We start from the raw sequence: 21050 nt of genomic DNA, 5'->3' as shown, positions 1-21050 counted from the left end.
ATGCCTTAAACCCAGGGATAAAGCTTCTGTTAATCTATTACCCTTAAGTAGGCTTCCCTTTAGTCTTTGCTGATGTAAAGATAAAAAGGAACAAAAAAGCTTGTCTGTCAGCCCCCCCCCCCCTTTTTTTTGCAGTTCTATTTCCCTGAACAGGGTAGTGTTAAGACAGGCCCTCTTATTAATTAATGTAGTGTCCTTGCCTTACAACACAGGTCTCTGATTTATCTTTTTAGTGGTTCTAAGTAGCACCTACAGGCATAATAGGCCATGGTAGTTAGATGTGTGAGACAGGCAACATTGCTAACCTACAAGTTTAACATGTTTTCTGATTCCATCTTTAAGAGCCCATTCCACCTAGATACTGCATCCGAAGCGGAAAAGGCAGGGACATCTGTGGAGCAGACCTGCAGATCAGCCGCATGATCCAGCTAAGATACCTTCATCAAGCATATGAGCATATGGAGTGGAGGTAAAGCTCACTGCAGAACCAAGGTTCGCCAAGAGGGTCTTGCAGTGGCCCCACCCTAAGGTAGGTCTGAGGTACTTGTTTATCCTCTCAGGTGTGCCGTCCTGGAAGATGACTTGAGAAAGGTACCAGTTACTTACCGGTAGCTGTCTTTCTGGGAAATCTTCCAGGACGGCAGGCCTACTTCCCACCCGTTGGAGGAGGGAAAATTGTAGAACACTAGAAGGTGAGTGCCTATGAGGAATGATTTCCCTTGTGAACCGGGTTCAGGAGTTACTTCTCTACAAACTGAGGATCAAGGGGAAGGGTGGGGACTTAAAACAGCTGTCGATTGATTGTGTTTCCTGTAGGGAGGAGCTTCTCATCTCTCAGGTGTGCCGTCCTGGAAGATTTCCCAGAAAGACAGTTACCGGTAAGTAACTGGTACCTTTTTAGATTACAAATAACAGTAGTATTTATCAGACAAAACAAGTACATTTGTGTAAAATTGTCGGAATTTGCTTATGCTGGGAGCACTGGGCAGGAGGGAGGGGCCAGGAGCGTCGGGGAGGACTTGAGGCACTGCACAGAGCAGGTAACTATGACATTTTGTTATTTTAAAAATAAAAAAAATAAAGCCTTTAATATCACTTTAATGTCTCTGTCTATAGCCAAGTAGTTTATTTGAACATAACCCTCTGAGTATGTTATATAAACAGACTGTATGGTTATTCTTGATGCCTACAGATGCGTTCTGGAAAAGTCTGGGGGGTAAGAAGGACTATCAAACTTCTCCTCTCCTGGAAACGCAGTTTGATGATAATCCGCCAAAACTTTTTGGGTGCTCCAATAAAACTGGGCGCTTCCTGGTAAGTCCAATCTTCTTGTCAAACCATACTTGATTTACAGTTAGTTCTTACATTGCTGGCTTGTAACAGAGGATACAATTTGTAGAGGCAGATGAAATCACAGGAGACCAAACCTACAACTGTGTAACCAGAGGTCATTCATGCCTAGAGGCCCAGAGAAAAGTTAGCATTCATTCATCAAACTGATAATAACATTAACAATAACTACCTGGCATATATACAATATCTCACATTTTTGTAAATATTTTATTCTATCTTTTCATGTGACAACACTGAAGAAATTACACTTTTCTACAATGTAAAGTAGTGAATGTACAGCTTGTATAACAGTGTAAATTTGCTGTCCCCTCAAAATAATGCTGGCAACAAAAGTGAGTACACCGCTAAGTAAATAGTACAAAGTGGGCTCATTTAGCCATTTTCCCTCCCCAATGTCATGTGACTCGTTAGTGTTGCAAGGTCTCAGGTGTGAATGGGGAGCAGGTGTGTTAAATTTGGTGTTATCGCTCTCACTCTCTCATACTGGTCACTGGAAGTTCAACATGGCACCTCATGGCAAACAACTCTCTCAAGATCTGACAAAATTATTTTTGCTTTACATAAAGATGGCCTAGGCTATAAGAAGTTTGCCAAGACCCTTAAACTGAGCTGCAGCACGGTGGCTAAGACAATACAATGGTTAACAGGACAGGTTGAGTGCACATGCTCAGTGTCATATCCAGAGGTTGTCTTTGGGAAATAGACATATGAGTGCTGCCAGCATCGCTGCAGAGGTTGAAGGGGTGGGGGGTCAGCCTGTCAGTGCTCAGATCATACTCCTCACACTGCATTAAATTGTTCTGCATGGCTGTTATCCCATAAGGAAGCCTTTTCTAAAGATGATTCACAAGAAAGCACGCAGTTTGCTGAAGACAAGTAGACTAAGGGCATGGATTACTGGAACCATGTCCTGTTGTCTGATGAGACCAAGATAAACTTTTTTGGTTCAGATGGTGTCAAGCGTGTGTGGCGGCAACCAGGTGAGGAGTACAAAGACAAGTGTGTCTTGCCTACAGTCAAGCATGGTGGTGGGAGTGTCATGGTCTGGGGCTGCATGAGTCTTGCCGGCACTGGGGAGCTGTAGTTCATTGAGGGAACCATGAATGCCAACATGTACTGTGACATACTGAAGCAGAGCATAATGGACTGGCCAAGCATGTTTCCAGACCTAAACCCTATTGAGCATCTGTGGGGCATCCTCAGATGGAAGGTGGAGGAGCGCAAGGTCTCTAACATCCACCAGCTCCATGATGTCCTCATGGAGGAGGGGAAGAGGACTCCAGTGGTGACCTGTGAAGCTCTGGTGAACTCCATGCCCAAGAGGGTTAAGGCAGTGCTGGAAAATAATGGTAGCCACACAAAATAATCACACTTTGGGCCCAATCTGGACACTTTCACTTAGGGGTGTACTCACTTTTGTTGCCAGCGATTTAGACATTAATGGCTGTGTGTTGAGTTATTTTGAGGGGACAGCAAATTTTCACATGAAAAGATATATTTTCACACGAAAGTCACCTATTATCTTTACAAGTTCTACAGAAGTTAAAGTGGTTTTACATCCTGTACAACCACTTTTACCTACAGGTATGTCATGCTTGAAGTGAAAGTTACCTCTTATCTTTACAAGTTCTACAGAAGTTAAAGGGGTTGTACATCCTGTACAACCACTTTTACCTACAGGTAAGCCTATATTAAGGCTTACCTGTAGGTGCTTGAAATATTTCCTAAACCTCCACGGTTTAGGAGAAATTTACTAAAAAGACGACCGCCGATGACTACTTTTAGAAAGGGCACATCGTGCCGTTTCCATTAGGGGTCATGCCGTGACTGGCGGCTCCCGCCCCCATGCGCAGGAGTGACGTCAAGCAACTCCGGCCAGTCACAGAGCCGGAGTTCGCGGCCCCGGAAGGAAGAGGGACGAAAATGGAAAGTCCCTGCTCGTGAGACAACGGTGACATCGCTGGTTCCTTTGTCAGGTAAGTGACACATAATGGTCTACTATGCGATGCATAGTAGTCCGTTATGCTTTACCTTTGTAGGGAAATAAAGAGGAAGTAAAACCCATCAGGGTTTACTTCATCTTTAATGGGTTTGACAACTTTCCTTATAACAAGCCTAAACTGAAAGGTGCCTCTTATCTTTATAAGTTCTACGGATGGTCATGGACCAAATTGTGTTCTTCTCCTATGATTGTTTACTACATAACAAACCCGTCCTTACTAAATAACAACCCTATGCAGTATGTCAAAACGTTTGCCAGAATGTTGATTAGTCTACACAGGGCTGGTTCAAGGATTTTTGATGCCCTAGGTCAGTGATGGCGAACCTTGGCACCCCAGATGTTTTGGAACTACATTTCCCATGATGCTCAACTACACTGCAGAGTGTGTGAGCATCATGGGAAATGTAGTTCCAAAACATCGGGAGTGCCAAGGTTCGCCATCACTGCCCTAGGTGAAACCTAATTTTTCCGCCACCCTTGGCTCCACCCCTGACTCCACCCCCTTTGCCCTGCCCATGTATACTCTACTTTTTTAATGAAGCACCCATCCAATGCAGCCCACAAGCGCCCATCAAATGAAGCCTCCCAGCGCCCATAAATGCAGCCTCAATCTGTTCACTGTTGTCTGTCTTAAAAATAAAAGAAAAAAAAAAAAAAAAATGCAGCCTCACCAGCACCCATCAAATGCAGCCTCACCAGTAGGGATGAGCCGAACACCCCCCGGTTCGGTTCGCACCAGAACTTTCCAACGGACCGAAAATTCGTACGAACTTTAGAACCCCATTGAAGTCTATGGGACTCAAACGTTTGAAATAAAAAGTGCTAATTTTAATGGCTAATATGCAAGATATTGTCCTAAAAAAGGTTTGGGGACCTGGCTCCTGCACCAGTGGACATGGGTCAAGGCCTAAAATGTTTTGAAAAACTGCCGTTTTTTCGGGAACACTGATTTTAATGACGATTAAAGTGAAAAAAAAGTGAAATATTCCTTTAAATATCATGCCTGGGGGGTGTCTATAGTATGCCTGTGAAGTGCCACGTGTTTCCCGTGTTTAGAACAGTCCCTGCACAAAATGACATTTAACGGAAAAAAAGTCATTTAAAACTGCTTGCGGTTTTAATGCAATATCTGGTTCCGGCAATATGGATGAAAATCATTGAGAAAAATGGCATGGGTAGCCCCCCCCCCCTGCTCATTACCAGCCCCTTTGGGTCTTGTATGGATATTAAGGGGAACCCCGTACCCATATTAAAAAAAGAAGGATGTGGGGGCCCCCAGGCCCTATATACTCAGAACAGCAGTATACAGGCGGTGCAAATAAGACAGGGACTGTGTAGGTTTGTTGTGTAAAGTAGAATCTGTTTGTAATTTTGAACTGGTACATTTTTAAAGTGTAGCTCCAGTCAAAAAATCGATTTTTAAGCTTTTTGGAAAACACAGGGAAGGGTTATCACCCCTGTATAATTTGTTTTGCCGTCCGTCTTTTTTCATCTCAATTCCTGTTGTCTCCTTCCATTTGCAAGTAGGAGACGTTTGTAAGTTGGATGTTTGAAAGTAGGGGCCTGCCCTATATGCTCTGCAGAAATGGCGGAACAAGGTGTTGGTGTTGCTACAACATTGTAAGCCCTCAAAGTGACTCTTGGTGGGCGCTGGAGCGCCCTGCTGTGAACGATTATATCAAGAATTGTAATTACATGGCATTGTTGAACAGTGGTAGAAAAATTGGGCTTTTGGTGGTTGTGGTGCTGGTGCCACAACACTATAAGCCCTCACAGTTACTCTCGGTGGGCACAGGAACGGGCCCTCCTGTGAAATATTATATCAAGAATTGTAATTACATGCCCCTGTTAAACAGGGGCTGAAAAATAGGGCCTTAGGCACTGGTGCTGGTGCCACCACACTGCAACCTCTGCCATATACTCTAGTTTTAATGCAGGAATTAGCCCTGCTGCAAAGCATTGCATCAAAAATTGTAATTAAACGCCCCTGTTAAACAGGGGCAGAAAAATTGGGCCTTAGGCACTGGTGCTGGTGCCACCACACTGCAACCTCTCCCATATACTCTTGTTTGATTGCAGGAATTAGCCCTGCTGCAAAGCATTGCATCAAAAATTGTACTTAAACGCCCCTGTTAAACAGGGGCAGAAAAATTGGGCTGATGTCATCAACCAGAACCAGAAATGTTCTTCCAACATATCAGTGGAGGAGGAAGAGGATAGACAATCAACATAACAGGACAGTCACTCAGCATCAGCATAGGCAGTCTTGAAGGGATGTGATATTTCAAAAAAAATTATTCTGTTACATCAGCTTCAGGTGCTTGGTAGCTGTGGGTGATCCAAGACTGATTCATCTTGATGAAGGTCAGTCGATCAACCGAGTCGATGGACAGGTGCACCCTGTGATCGGTAACAAAGCCACCAGCAGCACTAAAGGTGCGTTCCGAAAGAACGCTGGATGCAGGACAGGCCAGTAGCTTAATAGCATACTGTGCAAGCTCTGGCCAGTGATCCATCCTCAAGACCCAGTAAGCCAGAGTATTTTCGGTGGGAAAGGTGTCCAAGTCTGACCTTGCCTCTAGGTATTCCTGCACCATGTAAATCAGACGCTGGCGATGGTTGCTGGAACCGATCATACCTTGGGGCTGCGGACTAAAAAATTGTCTGAACGCATTGGTCAGATGGCCACCTTCTCCACCGCTCCTTCTGACCGATGCCTTAGCAACATGTTGTCCAGGACCAGGAGTTTGTAACCTCCCAGTCTCTGGGAATGCGTTGCACAGACCTTTCTGCAAGGCCTCCCGGAGATGTCTCATCCTCTGCTCCCTCTGAGATGGCAAGATAAGGTCGGCAACCTTACCCTTGTACTGTGGATCAAGGAGAGTGGCCAGCCAGTAATGGCCCCTCTCCTTCATACGAAGAATACAAGGATCCTTCCGCAGGCTTTGCAGGATCAGGGAGGCCATGCAGCATAAGTTAGCTGAGGCATTTGCTCCGGAGTCCTCTGGGTCACTAAGGACAACATGATCCGCAGCTACCTCCTCCCAGCCACGTACAAGTCCACGGGTTTCTTGGGACTGTAAATCATCCCTACAAGACTGCTGCTGCTGAGTGCCAGCCTCCACCTCCATGCTGACACAATCATCCTCCTCCTCCTCCTCCTCGTCCTGTGTGATGGGTGGGACAGCAGGATTCGGAACACTGTCTGGATAAAAGGGGCCTTGAGAGGCAAGGAAGTCCTCCTCTTCCTGCTTCTGTTCTGCCTCAAGTGCCCTGTCCATTATTCCATGCAGCGTATGCTCCAAGAGGTGGACAAGAGGTACAGTGTCACTGATGCATGCATTGCAACTGCTCACCATCCTTGTGGCCTCCTCAAACGGTGACAGGACAGTGCATGCATCCCTGATCATGCCCCACTGGCGTGGTGAGGAAAAACCGAGCTCCCCTGACCCTGTCCTGGTGCCGTAGTCGCACAGGTACTCATTGATGGCCCTCTGCTGTGTGTGCAGCTGCTGCAGCATGACCAACGTTGAGTTACACCTGGTGGGCATGTCACATATAAGGCGGTTCTTGGGCAGGTTCAACTCCTTTTGGAGCTCAGCCAGCTGAGCACAGGCATTAAATGATCGGCGGAAATGCACACAGACTTTCCTGGCCTGCTTCAGGACATCCTGTAAGCCCGGGTACCTGCCCAAGAACCGCTGCACCACCAGGTTAAGGGCATGAGCCACACAGAGTACATGGGTCAGTTGTCCCTGTCGGAGGGCGGAGAGGAGGTTGGTGCCATTGTCGCAAACAACCAATCCTGGCTTAAGCTGGCGTGGCGTCAACCACCTCTCAGCCTGCCCCTGCAGAGCGGACAAAATATCTGCCCCAATGTGGCTCCTGTCCCCCAAACAAACCAGCGCAAGCACAGCATGGCATCGTTTTGCCTGCGTACTTGCGTAGCCCCTTGAACGCCTACGGAGCACCGCTGGTTCTGAGGACAGAGCACTGGAAGAGGCCATGGAGGAAGAAGAAGAGGAGGGGGTAGAGGAGAGAGGTGTGTCACAACTAGGGATGAGCCGAACACCCCCCGGTTCGGTTCGCACCAGAACTTGCGAACGACCCCCGCGTTCGGTACGAACGTTAGAACCCCATTGAAGTCTATGGGACTCGAACGTTCAAATTGGAAAGTGCTAATTTTAACGGCTAATATGCAAGATAGTGTCCTAAAAAGGGTTTGGGGACCTGCCTCCTGTCTCAGGGGACATGGGTCACTGCAAAAAAAAGTTTTAAAAACTGCCGTTTTGGCGGGAGCACTGATTTTAATGACGATTAAAGTGAAAAAAAAAAATATTCCTTTAAATATGGTGCCTGTGGGGTGTCTGTAGTATGCCTGTGAAGTGCCACGTGTTTCCCGTGTTTAGAACAGTCCCTGCACAAAATGACATTAAACGGAAATAACACCATTTAAAACTGCTTGCGGTTTTAATGTTATATCTGGTTCCTGCAATATGGTTGAAAATCATTGAGAAACATGGCATGGGTAGCCCTCCCTGCCCATTACCAGCCTATTTGGGTCTTGTACGCATATTAAGGGGAACCCGGTACCCATATTAAAAAAAGGAAATGCGTGTGGCCCCCAGGCCCTATATACTCAGAACAGCAGTATACAGGCGGTGCAAACAAGACAGGGACTGTGTAGGTTTGTTGTGTTAAGTTGAATCTGTTTGTCATTTTCAACCGGTACATTTTTAAAGTGTAGCTCCAGTCAAAAAATCTTTAAGCTTTTTGGAAAACATAGGGAAGGGTTATCACCCCTGTATAATTTGTTTTGTCGTCCATCTTTTTTCATCTCACTTGCTGCTGTCTCCTTGCGTTTGCAAGTAGGAGATGTTTGTAAGTTGGATGTTTGAAAGTAGGGGCCTGCCCTATATTATAGCGGTATGTACTGGGTACAGAGCACGCAGACAGCACGCACTATCTCCTAACACTACTGACTGCAAGCTCTATTATTAACCACTTGTTAGCCCAATGTTTGCATAAAGTGAAAGATGAAGTTATGCTGAGTAAATAGATATCAAACATGTCACTCTTCAAAATTGCACATGCCCGTGGAATGGCGCCAAACGTCGCTACTTAAAAAATCCCCATAGGCGACGCTTTAATTTTTTTTTTACTGGTTTCATGTTTTGAGTTGCAGAGGAGGTCTAGGACTAGAATTATTGCTCTCGCTCTAACATTCTCGGCGATACCTCACATGTGTGGCACATGCGAGCACATGGGGACATGGGCGCTTTAATTTTAATTTTATTTTTTTATTGTTCATTTTACTTTATTTATGTTAGTTTGACATTTTTTTCCCCAAAAATATATTTTTGATCACTTTTATTCCTATTACAAGAAATGTAAACATCCCTTGTAATAGGAATATGGGGTGACAGGTCCTCTTTACAGTGAAATCTGGGGGGTCAATATGACCCCACATCTCACCTCTAGGCTGGGAAGCCTGAAATAAAAAATAAAAAAAAGATTCTGGCTTTGATCGTACTGGCGAGTTGGTAGAAGCACCGGAGGGCGGTGAGGGGTGGGGGGCGTCTATGGCTGGGTATTTCAGGGTATCACCGAGTATGGCTGGGTATCTCTGAGTATGGCTGGGTATGGCAATTTATGGCAGGGTATTACAGAGTATTGGCGGGGTACTACAGAGTAATAGCAGGGTACTGCAGAGTATTGGGGGGTACTACAGAGTAATGGCAGGGTACTGCAGAGTATTGGGGGTACTGCAGAGTAATGGCAGGGTACTGCACTGCAGAGTAATGGCAGGGTACTGCAGAGTATTGGGGGTACTGCAGAGTAATGGCAGGGTACTGCAGAGTATTGGGGGTACTGCAGAGTAATGGCAGGGTACTGCACTGCAGAGTAATGGCAGGGTACTGCAGAGTATTGGGGGTACTGCAGAGTAATGGCGGGTACTGCAGAGTAATGGCGGGTACTGCAGAGTATTGGGGGGTACTGCAGAGTAATGGGGGTTACTGCAGAGTAATGGGGGGTACTGCAGAGTAATGGCAGGGTACTGCACTGCAGAGTAATGGCAGGGTACTGCACTGCAGAGTAATGGCGGGGTACTGCAGAGTAATGGCAGGGTACTGCAGAGTATGCACTGGTATTGCAGAGTATTGGCAGGGAATTGAGGGGTTAAATTCGGTGAGCAGCGATGTGGGCACTGCAGATGCAGCCCACATCGCTGCTGACACCGATCTCTTTCCCCTCCGCTGTACCGATCGGTACAGAGAGGGGAGGAAGGAACAGGTGTCATAACATGACGCCGGTTTGTTTCCAAGTGATCACTCCGTCATTTGACGGAGCAATCACGTGGTAAACGGCCGCTATGAGCGGCCGTTTACCGTGATCCGTGATGCAACCCGGCGGTCACGGATGCTCTCGAGTGCGCACACCTCGGGGCACGCGAGAGCAGAATTTTGGGAGGCCGTTAATTAACGGCCTTTCAGAGTTAAACAACCACCCTGAAGCCGTTAATCGGCAATGGGCAGTTGTTAAGTGGTTAAAGCTAGATCACTAGCTATATAGGTGAGGTGAATATAGTGGTGTATACTGCAGTCAGGGCACAGACAACAACCACTACACAGCAGCAAGATAGGAAATCAGCCAAAAACGATTGGTGTGTACTGTGTTGAAGGTACACAGAACACCCACTGCTTCAGATGCTAAGTAACACACTACACGAAGCCGCCTCAAAGGCGGCCTTATATAGTGTGGGGCGTGCACTACACAGCCTGAGCTATGATTGGCCACAGGCAGGATGCCTGTGGCCAATCATGGCTCTCCTCGCTGCCGGCGCTGCGATTGGCCAAGCATGCGGGGTCACAGTGCATGCTTGGCCAATCATGGGGCAGCAATGCACTGCGCCACCGCAGTGCATTGTGGTCCGCGCGCGCGTCACTCGAATTTTGACGCGAACGGCCCAAACGTTCGGAATTCGCCGAACGGCCGAACAGCCAATGTTCGAGTCGAACGTACGTTCGACTCGAACACGAAGCTCATCCCTAGTCACAACCAGTAGTAGCATTTTGGAGGCGTGGTGGTGGAACAACCTCCAACATTACTGCACCTTGTCCTGCTTCCTTCCCAGCTGCCAGAAGAGTGACCCAATGGGCCGTGAAAGACAGTTAACATCCCTGTCCATGCCTGCTGGACCATAAGTCAGCGGTAATATGCACCTTACCGCTGACCACCCTGTCCAGCGAGGCAAGGACATTGCCTTCCACATGCAGGTAGAGAGCCAGAATCGCCTTCCGTGAGAAAAAGTGGCGTTTGGGGATCTGCCACTGAGGAACCGCACATTGTACAAACTCACGGAAGGGGGCCGAGTCTACCAACTGAAAAGGCAGCAGTTGAAGTGCTAGCAATTTAGCCAAGCTAGCATTCAACCGCTGGGCATGTGGATGGCTGGGAGTGAACTTATTTCGACAGTCCAGCAGCTGGGGCAGGGAAATTTGCCTGCTATAATCGGACATGGGTGTACTGCTAGCAGAGTGCCCGGAAGCACTTGGCTGTGACACACCTAATTCTACACCTTTATTCCTCTCAGAGCAGGTTTCAGAGAGGACTGAAGGTCTAGTGGGGTTGGAGATGCCAGCTGATGAGGAGCAAGGAGAGGTCCGCTTTGTTCTTTGGTGTGGGTCTTTGAGGTACGCTTGCCAACGAGCTGCATGGCAGGTCAACATATGTCTGGTCAAGCATGTGGTGCCCAAGCAGCTGATGTTTTGGCCACGTGAGATATGCTTGAGACATATGTTGCAAATAGCAGCGGTGCGATCTGATGCACTCGTCTCAAAAAAGGCCCACACCAAAGAACTTTTAGAATAACGCACAGAGGCAGCGCCCTGCATAGGCGGAGCTCTGTGGTGTGATTCAGTCAGTGTGCGGCCCCTAAGCTGGCCCCCGGAGGGCATCCTGCCTCATTGGAGATGTGCCTCCTCCCTCCTAACAGGCACCCACGTGGAGTCAGTGCCCTCATCATCCCCTCCCTCTTCATCGCTGGAGCAAACCTGGCAGTATGCTGCAGCTTGTGGAACATGACTGCCAGATTGCTGTCCTTCTGGAGCATCCCCTCTCTCTGCGCTAACGCTACTGCCTTCCTCTAGCTGAGTATCATCATCAGAGCCTACAAAACACTGGGCATCCTCCTGGAGCATGTACCCAACACTGTGCTCAAAGAGTTCAGGAGACTCCTCAGGAGGACGTGGTTGGTCTAGGGAAGGAGTCACTGATGATGACATTGATGAAGGAAGAAGATGCGTTGGCAGCTGCTTTGCTAGTACCCTGAGCCTGGGTGAGAGAGGATGAGGAGGATGAAGAGGGCTTGGTCATCCACCCTACCAAGTCTTCGGCATGATGCGGCACAACACGTCCAGCTGCCTAAAATAAGGACAAGCATGTCCCATGGCCACGTGCTGATGATGACGATGCACCGCGTCTCTAGACACAGAGCCTGCTTGCCCTCTTTTAATCGGCTCGTGCCTGTCTGCCTCTCCTTGTTGGCCTTCCAGACATGGTAATGGCCTGAAGGGAGATGGGAAAACCAGCAATTGGGTAGTGTATATTGTGCTGGAGGCACACAACACCCACTAACTCCTGCAGATGCCTTTATTATAGAACAACAGGAATTAAAGGGTAGATACTGGTGTATACTGTGCTGTGCTGGAGGCACACAACACCAACTAACTCCTGCAGATGGCTCAATTAGAGAAGAGCTATATAGGTGGATAATGGTGTATACATGGTGTATACAGCTGACTGAAAGCTGAATTACAGAAGAGCAATATAGCTAGCTATATAGGTGGATAATGGTGTATACTGCGGTCAGGGCATGCAGTCAACACCCACAAACTCCTACAGCTGACTGAAAGCTCAATTACAGAAGAGCAATATAGCTAGCTATATAGGTAGATATAATGGTGTATACTGCGATCAGGGCACGCAGACAACACCCACAAACTCCTGCAGATTCCTGAAAGCTCAATTACAGAAGAGCAAGAACGCTAAACCAGTCGATAACGATCGGTGTATACTGTGTTGAAGGTATACAGAGAACACCCACTAACTCCTACAGACGCCAACACACTACACAAGGCCGCCACGCTGGCGGCCTTATATAGTGTGGGGCGTGTACTACACAGCCTGAGCTATGATTGGCCACAGGCCGCCACGTTGGCGGCCTTATATAGTGTGGGGCGTGTACTACACAGCCTGAGCTATGATTGGCCACAGGCATCCTGGGGGGCCGGGCTGAGTCCTGCTATCTGTGTCAATGGACGCAGCAGCGGGATTCGGGAGCGATGTCCGCTGGGCACCCGCGATTGCCCGGGACACAGCAGGACCGTGGATCTGTGTGTGTAAACACACAGATCCACGTCCTGTCAGAGGAGAGGGGACCAATGGGGTGTTCCCAGTACAGAGGAACACCGATCAGTCTCCTCCCCTTGTGAGTCCCCTCCCCCTACAGTTAGAATCTCTCCCAGGGAACATAATTAACCACTCCCTAGCCCCCTAGTGGTTAACCCCTTCCCTGCCAGTCACATTTATACAGTAATCAGTGCAATTTTATAGCATCCAATCGCTGTATAAATGTGAATTGTCCCAAAAATGTGTCAAAAGTGTCCAATATGTCCGTCACAATGCCACAGTCATGACAAAAATCGCAGATCGCCACCATTACTAGTAAAAAAAAAATGCCATAAATCTATCCCCTATTTTGTAGGCGCTATAAGTTTTGCGCAAACCAATCAATAAACGCTTATTGCGATTTTTTTTTTTTTTTTTTTACCAAAAATATGTAGAAGAATACGCATCGGTCTAAACTGAGGAAAAAATTATAAAAAAAAAAAAAATGGGATATTTATTATACCAAAAAGTTAAAAATATTGTGTTTTTTTTTTTTCAAAATTGTTGCTCTTCTTTTGTTTATAGCACAAAAAATAAAAACCGCAGAGGTGATCAAATACCACCAAAAGAAAGCTCTATTTGTGGGGAAAAAAGGACATCAATTTTGTTTGGGTGCAATGTCGCACGACCGCGCAATTGTCAGTTAAAATGCGACAGCGCTGAAAACTAAAAATTGGTCTGGGCAGGAAGGGGGTGAAAATGTCCTGTATTGAAGTGGTTAAAAAAACAAAAAAAAACAAAGCTTTACAATCACTTTAAATGTTATTTTCTCTTTGATTGATTTTAATTACTGGGTCCCGCCTCCTTAATTTGTTTGGAAGTGGTCCTTAGGATCTATAAATGCTGTGACATTCTGTATACTATAACTAAGGCTATAACGGCTTAAACGCAATTTTGAGTCCGCCCCGCTCCTTCAAATTTTCTCATTACTGTGGTCAAAAATGAATGTGAATTTGACCCCACTAATGATTTAAAAAATGAATGAACATTAAGAATATACTTACATCGAAAAATGTCAAACTAAATTCTACTATGTAGAAAAAAGTGGTGAAATATTAGAGATTCCGATGAAGCTAAATTGTTAGTTTTTAATAATTATATCGGAAATGTCCATATTGTGTGACCTGCTGATACTGCATTTGGCAGCTGGTGAATTGTTTTAATAACATTTGTGACATATAATTAATGTAGGTTGAAGAAGTACCCGGGGAATTTACCCAGGAAGATCTGGCAGAAGACGATGCAATGATGCTGGATACCTGGGAACAGGTAAATATTGTAGGATCGGTTATTGACTTACTGCATACCAAATGTTCTCAAACTAAGACCAATGGAGTCTTTTCTGGAGGGGAGGAGAAGAGCATTATGACCTGTAATGCCGCGTACACACGACAGGACTTATGTCCGACAGACTTCCGAAGGAGTTCTGCCGGAGTTCTGCCGGAGTTCTGACAGAGTTCTGACGGACTTTCCGAATGAGCGTACTTGGCCACACACAATCACACCAAACTCCGACGGATTCGAACGTGATGACGTACGACTGGACTCGAATAAGGAAGTTCATAGCCAGTAGCCAATAGCTGCCCTAGCGTCGGTTTTAGTCCGTCGGAATAGCATACACACGAGCAAATTTTTCGGTAGGAACTGGGTCCGGCGGAGTTCCGTCGGAAAAATTTGAAGCATGTTCCATTTTCTAAAGTCTGTCAGACTTTTGCGAATCAAAAGTCCGTTGCAGCCCACACACGATCGAATGGTCTGCCGGAATCATTCCGTCAGACTTTGGATGTTGAAAAGTCCGCTCGTGTGTACGGGGCTTTAGACTTATTTGCTAGCCAAACACTACATGCTGCATAGAGTTGCCTTGGTGAAAAGGGTGAATTCAGGTATAGCTGGCCTAGTCCTGTGTAGGGTTGCCACCTGTCCAGGATTCACCCGAACAGTCCGGGTTTGGAATCATGTGTCTGGGTTTCAGGCATTGTTTAGAATGGACTATGGCTTCCCAGCAGGGTTGCTGGCTGCAGTTGTCTAAGCTGAGAGTGTCTGTTACACTCTTTCACACTGCCAAAAGCCAGCACTAACAACCCCCCCTCCCCCCAAACACACACACACAGGCGGGAGAGGAGAGAGGGCTCGATCTGCACCTCTTCCCCCCACCCCTATTACCCATCTGTGTCTGCCCCCACTCCAATTCCCGGATCTGTGCCACAGAAAAGGAAAGTTGGGGCTGGGAATTTGAAGCCCAGCAGCCTCAGATACATCTGTATGAGAGGTGCTGACTGCCAAGGGGTGAGTAAGCTCACCATCCATCCCTGTCTGTGACTGAAGTCTCCCCCTTCTCTCTCCTGCACCTGAGTAAGTACACTAGGGCAAATCAGGGTTCTCGCAGCACCCCTTACATCAGAGTTCCCCTTTACACCAGAAGCCACAGTGTTTCAACTACATCAGAGTCTTCTCTGTTCATCAGAGTTCTTAGCGTTCCCTCTTAAATCAGGGAGCCCCAGAGTTCTCTCTTACATCAGAGTCTCCCCCTTAGGCCCCTTTCACACTGGGGCGGTTTTGAGGCGCTACAGCGCTAAAAATAGCGCCTGTGTAGCGCCTGAAAAAAACAGCCCCTTTCACTCCAGTGTGAAAGCCAGAGGGCTTTCACACTGGAGCGGTGCGCTGGCAGGACGGTGAAAAAAGTCCTGCTAGCCACATCTTTGGAGCGGTGAAGGAGCGGTGTATTTACTGCTCCTACCCATTGAAATCAATGGGGCAGCGTGGCTATACCGCCGGCAAAGCGCCACTGCAGCAGCGCTTTGCGGGTGGTTTTAACCCCTTTCCGGCTGCTAGCGGGGGTTAAAACCGCACTGCTAGCGGCCGCATACCGCCGCTAAAACAACGGTAAAGCGCTGCTAAAAATAGCGGCGCTTTACCGCCAATGCCCGCACCGCCCCAGTGTGAAAGGGGCCTTACAGTGAAAGGGAACTCTGCGAGTTCAGATGTAAAAGGGGAACTCTGTTGACTCTGATGTAGAGGGGGACTCTTGTTATTAACTTCATATGATTAGAAATGTTATTTAATAGCAAAATATATCTATAGTATATACTATAAAAAAACAAAATTGCAATTCCTGTACTTGTTTTATTGCTGACAGAAAGTAGATAAAACCTTCAAGTAAAGGAGATGGGTGAGAGCTGCAACATTTCTCAAGTCTAGAAACACTGTATTCATTGGCAAAAAAAAAAAAATGGCTGCACAACTATCTACTTTTGCTCATGCTACTCTTGTTTACTGAGGATCTCTTAGTTTTTCCAGATTTTCCTCAGCTTAAAGTATTTAGTCGTGATAAAGAGGGACAGCATCTACCCCCTGAAATGTGTTAGCTTTACTTGAGAACCTTACTAGTTAATGCATTGTTTCTGGACTTGTGAAACATTGTGGCACTCCCGTGGCCTTTGCTTGAAGATTCTACCTTGAGGACCTAGTCTGGTGATTGATGTTGGGGTAAACACCACACCTTCCTAGTTCTGTAAAAGTGGATAGAAGAGTGAGCAGACAGAAAAAACGAGTGGACATGTTGGGCACAAGGTGAACATAATGGGACAGCAGGTAATGTGAACAAAGTAGGTGAAGATGGAGTGGACAGAATGGGTATAGAGGAATTAGGGATTAGAGTAGTTTATTGGGCAAAATAACAGGTATAACTTTGGAACCAGTGGCATCACTAGGGTTGGTGTCACCCGGTGCCTTAGACATGGTGTCACCCCCTGCCACAGACATGATACAAGAGATGGTTGGAGACTGTAAGAGGATACAAGAGATGGTCAGAGATTGCGACCATAGCCATACTCACAGTGGCGCAGGAGTCTCCAGCAGCCATGGATGGAAGATGCGGGGGTCTTGTCTCTGGGACTCCGTGTGTCCATGCTCACAGTGATGTGGTGGGAGTCTCCAGCAGCCATGGATGGAAGATGTGGGGGTCTGGTCTCTGGGACTCCGTGTGCCCATGCTCACAGTGGTGTGGTGGGAGTCTCCAGCAGCCATGGATGGAAGATGTGGGGGTCTGGTCTCTGGGACTCCGTGTGCCCATGCTCACAGTGGTGTGGTGGGAGTCTCCAGCAGCCATGGATGGATGGTGCAAGGCAGGGATCCAGTCTCCAGGACTCCATGTCTGTGCTACTCACAGTTGCCTAGTGGTGGGATGGCGGGTCGGGACTCGGGAGGCATGCCCACTGCTGTGTTGCTGCACTGCCATTCATTCAAACATGGTGCCAGGCAGCGCCATGATGCCACTGACTCACTGCAAATGCGCCCGTCTGGCCCAAAATAGCCAAGCATGTCTGAGTCCAGTTGGCTTTGGAACTGCACATGCGTAGTTCCAAAGTCATCCCACAACCATATTTTTTATGAATGGTTGGCACCCCTGGTTTCACCTCTCTGGCGGGTGTCACCCAGGTGTGGTCTGCACCCCCCGCACCCCATTAGCGATGCCACTGTTTAGAACCAATGATTTTTCAGCTTATAGCTCCTGTTAGGACAAACTTGTTCCTGGTTCAAGAACATTTGCTTCTTCCACCTTTATTTCATGAACAGAACCATTGAGATATGTTAACTACAAGAGGTTTACGTTCCCACATGCTTGTTATATAATGGGAAGAATTTAGAAGTATATTTTTAAACACTGATGAGATGTTGCAGGCCCCCTTCTTACGTTTTGTATTGGCCCCCAGACAGCTACATCCCTGAAATGGTCTGCTATTCTATATTTTTAGGAATTCTTCTGGGACAGACAAGACCAGGATGGGATTTTTCCTTTCAGGATCACTAAGCAGGATTTTCCTAAACTCAGTAAAGGTAGAAGAGACTTAAATCTCATAATTCTTCTTTATTTTTTTCTTTCAGATATTTATTTGGATTGGAAATGACTCAAATGAGGTTGAGAAAAAGGAATCCTTGATTGCAGGTATATTACTATATTTTCTTTAGCTGTGTATATATTTTACAGGTCATAGGTTGTACAAAAGAGTTCCTTGGCTCTTTAAACATGTTAACCACTTGCCAACCGCACTATAGCCGAATGATGGTTACAGAGCGGCCGTCTAGTTCTGGGATGCCCCCATATGACGGCGTGCCATTCAAATTCACTTTCGAATGTGGATTAATTTTCAAATTCAAATTTGTTTTCAAACTCCAATTTAGATAATTTTGTTTTGTTATAACTTATTTCAAATTCGTTGAATTTTACTAGACATGTGCACACTGAAATATTTTGTTTCAGAATTTCGTTTTAGTCCGAAAAGTAAATTTATTTATACTATTTTATTTATACTCCCCAAATTAGTTTTTATTTATTTAGTTTCATTTAAAAAATGCATTCGTCCGAAAATCCGAAATAATTAAGGTCCAATCTGTCATTGAAGGCTTATGGTGTCTGTCGAATGTTCTAAAAAGATTTGACGGAGCAGCTAAACTGTACGGCGCGGCAATCGTACATTTCCGGTCGAATGTTCCGCCTACAAGCTATAGTAGAATATTAATGTTGTATGACACTAGTAATAATTATATTTATTCATGATTATTACTAGTCAACCAACATTAGAATTCTTCTATAGCCTATGGGCGGAGCATTTGACCATAAATGTCCCCTCGCGGCGACTGCTTCGTCCAATCTTCATGTCAAATCTTTTTTCTCTATGTCGAATAATCTTGGACTAATAGAGTTAAGTTAGGCACAATCTACCTTTTTTTTCTATTGTCTCTATAATGTCGAATCTTTTTTCTCTATGTCAAATCTTTTCTCTCTATGTCGAATCTTTTCTCTATGTCAAATCTTTTCTCTCTATGTCGAATCTTTTCTCTTCTCTATGTCAAATCTTTTCTTTATGTCAAATCTTTTCTTTCTATGTCGAATCTTTTCTCTCTATGTACAATAATCTTGGACTAATAGAGTTAGGTTAGGCACAATCGACCTTTTTTGCTATTGTCTTTATAATGTCGAATCTTTTCTCTCTATGTCAAATCTTTTCTCTATGTCAAATCTTTTCTCTCTATGTCAAATCTTTTCTCTATGTCAAATCTTTTCTCTCTGTGTCAAATCTTTTCTTTCTATGTTGAATCTTTTCTCTCTATGTCAAATCTTTTCTCTCTATGTACAATAATCTTGGACTAATAGAGTTAGGTTAGGCACAATCAACCTTTTTTGCTATTGTCTTTATAATGTCGAATCTTTTCTCTCTATGTCAAATCTTTTCTCTATGTCAAATCTTTTCTCTCTATGTCGAATCTTTTCTCTATGTCAAATCTTTTCTCTCTATGTCAAATCTTTTCTCTATGTCAAATCTTTTCTCTCTATGCAGAATAATCTTGGACTAATAGAGCTAAGGTTAGCCACATTCGACCACATGTTTGATGGACACAGATCGCTATTGTCAGCGTCATATTGACTCTCCTATCTATATCAAACTGTTGTCACAACTAAAATGAAAATAAAGCATTTGTTTATGTCGGATCTTTCGGTTTTCGGATTCTGCACGTTCGTTAACGTTTGTTAAAACGTTAACGAACATACCCGTAATTCAGACAAAAATGCATTCGGATGAAGACGAATGCACATGTCTAAAATGTACTACTACTGTGATTTGGAAATGTGGATACATCAATGTCTAGAGGGTATGGAGACACAAACTATTGTAAAAAAAGGGTAATAGCCAATGCTGACCTTTAATAAATGAGGACAGTCAACCTCTTATAAAACTATTTGCTACGTTTATCCTGATCTATTCACAGCCAAAAGATATCTGGAAAGTGACCCAAGTGGAAGAGACAAGAACATCCCAATCACCGTTGTGAAACAAGGATTTGAACCTCCAACATTTACTGGATGGTTTCTGGCCTGGGATCCCAAAAAATGGCAGAAGTGACAGAACAAATGGACTTTAGTAACGCACTTCCAGACCTCCAAGACGAAACAATGATGTGAAATGCATCATCATTGGTTGGCTGATTTATTGCAGTCATTGAGAATATTTTTCAAGGTCAAGACCAGTTGTATTTTGCCAAGCTTAAGAGCCAGAGGTGGCTTCATTCACATACTGTAGCTCTAAAAGCAACTCATGTATTATGAATAAGTGTTTTCCACATGGGATGAAATATTGGTGGAACTCAACACACCAGTTTAACTGTTTAAGTTAGAAATGTTTAAAACATGTTAGTAAATCCTTAATCAAATAGTTTTCTGTCGTGTTTTTATTTATATATGCTACATTCGAGGCATGTCTAAGGGTCCTTTCACACGGGGCGGATCAGTTCTGATCCGCCCCGTGGATGTCCGTTTGCTCAGCGGGGATCACTCCGCCGATCCCCGCTGAGCAGGGAGATGACAGCTCCGTCTCTGCACACTGCGCAGGGACGGACCTGTCACAGCGCCGCTCTCCCCTATGGGAGATCGGATGACGACGGACCGCAGTGCCCTTCGTCACCCGATCCGATCCGCAGACGGATGGAAAAATAGCTTTTTCCTCCGTTACACTTTTTCGGATGTCAGCGGACATGTCACCGCTGACATCCGACGCTCCATAGACCTCTATGGAGCACCCGTTCAGGTCTGCCTGAAAAACTGACAGGCGGGCCTGAACGGGACGTCAGTGTGAAAGAGGCCTTAGTTGTCAGTGTGCTTATGTCAGCTCTCAACTGAACATTAAATCCCCCAAATGGTTGGTTTTGTAGCTGCACATGTGTGCAACCCCATGGAAAATTCAGATCTAAATAGTATAATAGAGTGTAAGATGGCGCCTTCTGTAGCAGGCATCTTGACAAAGTTTCCAAGGTGAGCAAATAAATCTTTCATTTTTGAACATCCAAGGCCATCTAGAAAGAATAGAAATGAGGATTTTAATTTATTACTCTAAAGCAGTGGTGGTCAACTTTCTCGAACAGGGGGCCTCAAGTGCAGCTCTCAATATCACAAACATAAAATTCAGTGGATATTCAGTGTCAGAAACAGCAGAAACACAACAAGATGTAGTCAAGGCAGGGCCCTCTTTAAGGCAGGGCAAAAGGGGCAGCTGCCATGGGCCCCATCATTGTTGTGGGGCCCTTAGCAGCTGCCTCATACTTGGCAACTATCCCAGTTTAAATTCCCTTGGCCCTTGAAGTTTTAGTCCCGTGCTGTGTCCTGATATCTCAGTGTGAAGTTCTGTTACCAATGCTGCAAAGCTCTGCCCTATTGCTGTGTACAGGTGACTCACCTGCAGACCCTGTGTTT

The 21050-nt window shown here is 45.8% G+C and overlaps 1 protein-coding gene across 1 annotated transcript in view; it reads left to right on the top strand.

Moving 5' to 3' along the window:
* The window catches only part of LOC143995943 (scinderin-like), a 91150-nt gene extending 71134 nt beyond the window's left edge, over positions 1-20016 (top strand). The window contains exons 13-16 of the mRNA XM_077490714.1: positions 1193-1314; positions 13997-14074; positions 17690-17750; positions 19574-20016. Coding sequence (XP_077346840.1) covers positions 1193-1314; positions 13997-14074; positions 17690-17750; positions 19574-19707 — 395 coding nt within the window. The 3' untranslated portion in view covers positions 19708-20016. The remainder of the gene's footprint in view (positions 1-1192; positions 1315-13996; positions 14075-17689; positions 17751-19573) is intronic.
* Positions 20017-21050: the final 1034 nt, after the last annotated feature.

Source organism: Lithobates pipiens, unplaced genomic scaffold (genome assembly GCF_037356315.1).
Source record: "Lithobates pipiens isolate NorthernLeopardFrog02 unplaced genomic scaffold, aLitPip1_a1.2 Scaffold_19, whole genome shotgun sequence".
Classification (NCBI taxonomy): domain Eukaryota; kingdom Metazoa; phylum Chordata; class Amphibia; order Anura; family Ranidae; genus Lithobates; species Lithobates pipiens.
The sequence above is the reverse complement of the archived record's forward strand: the minus strand, read 5'-3'. Positions and strand labels throughout refer to the sequence as shown.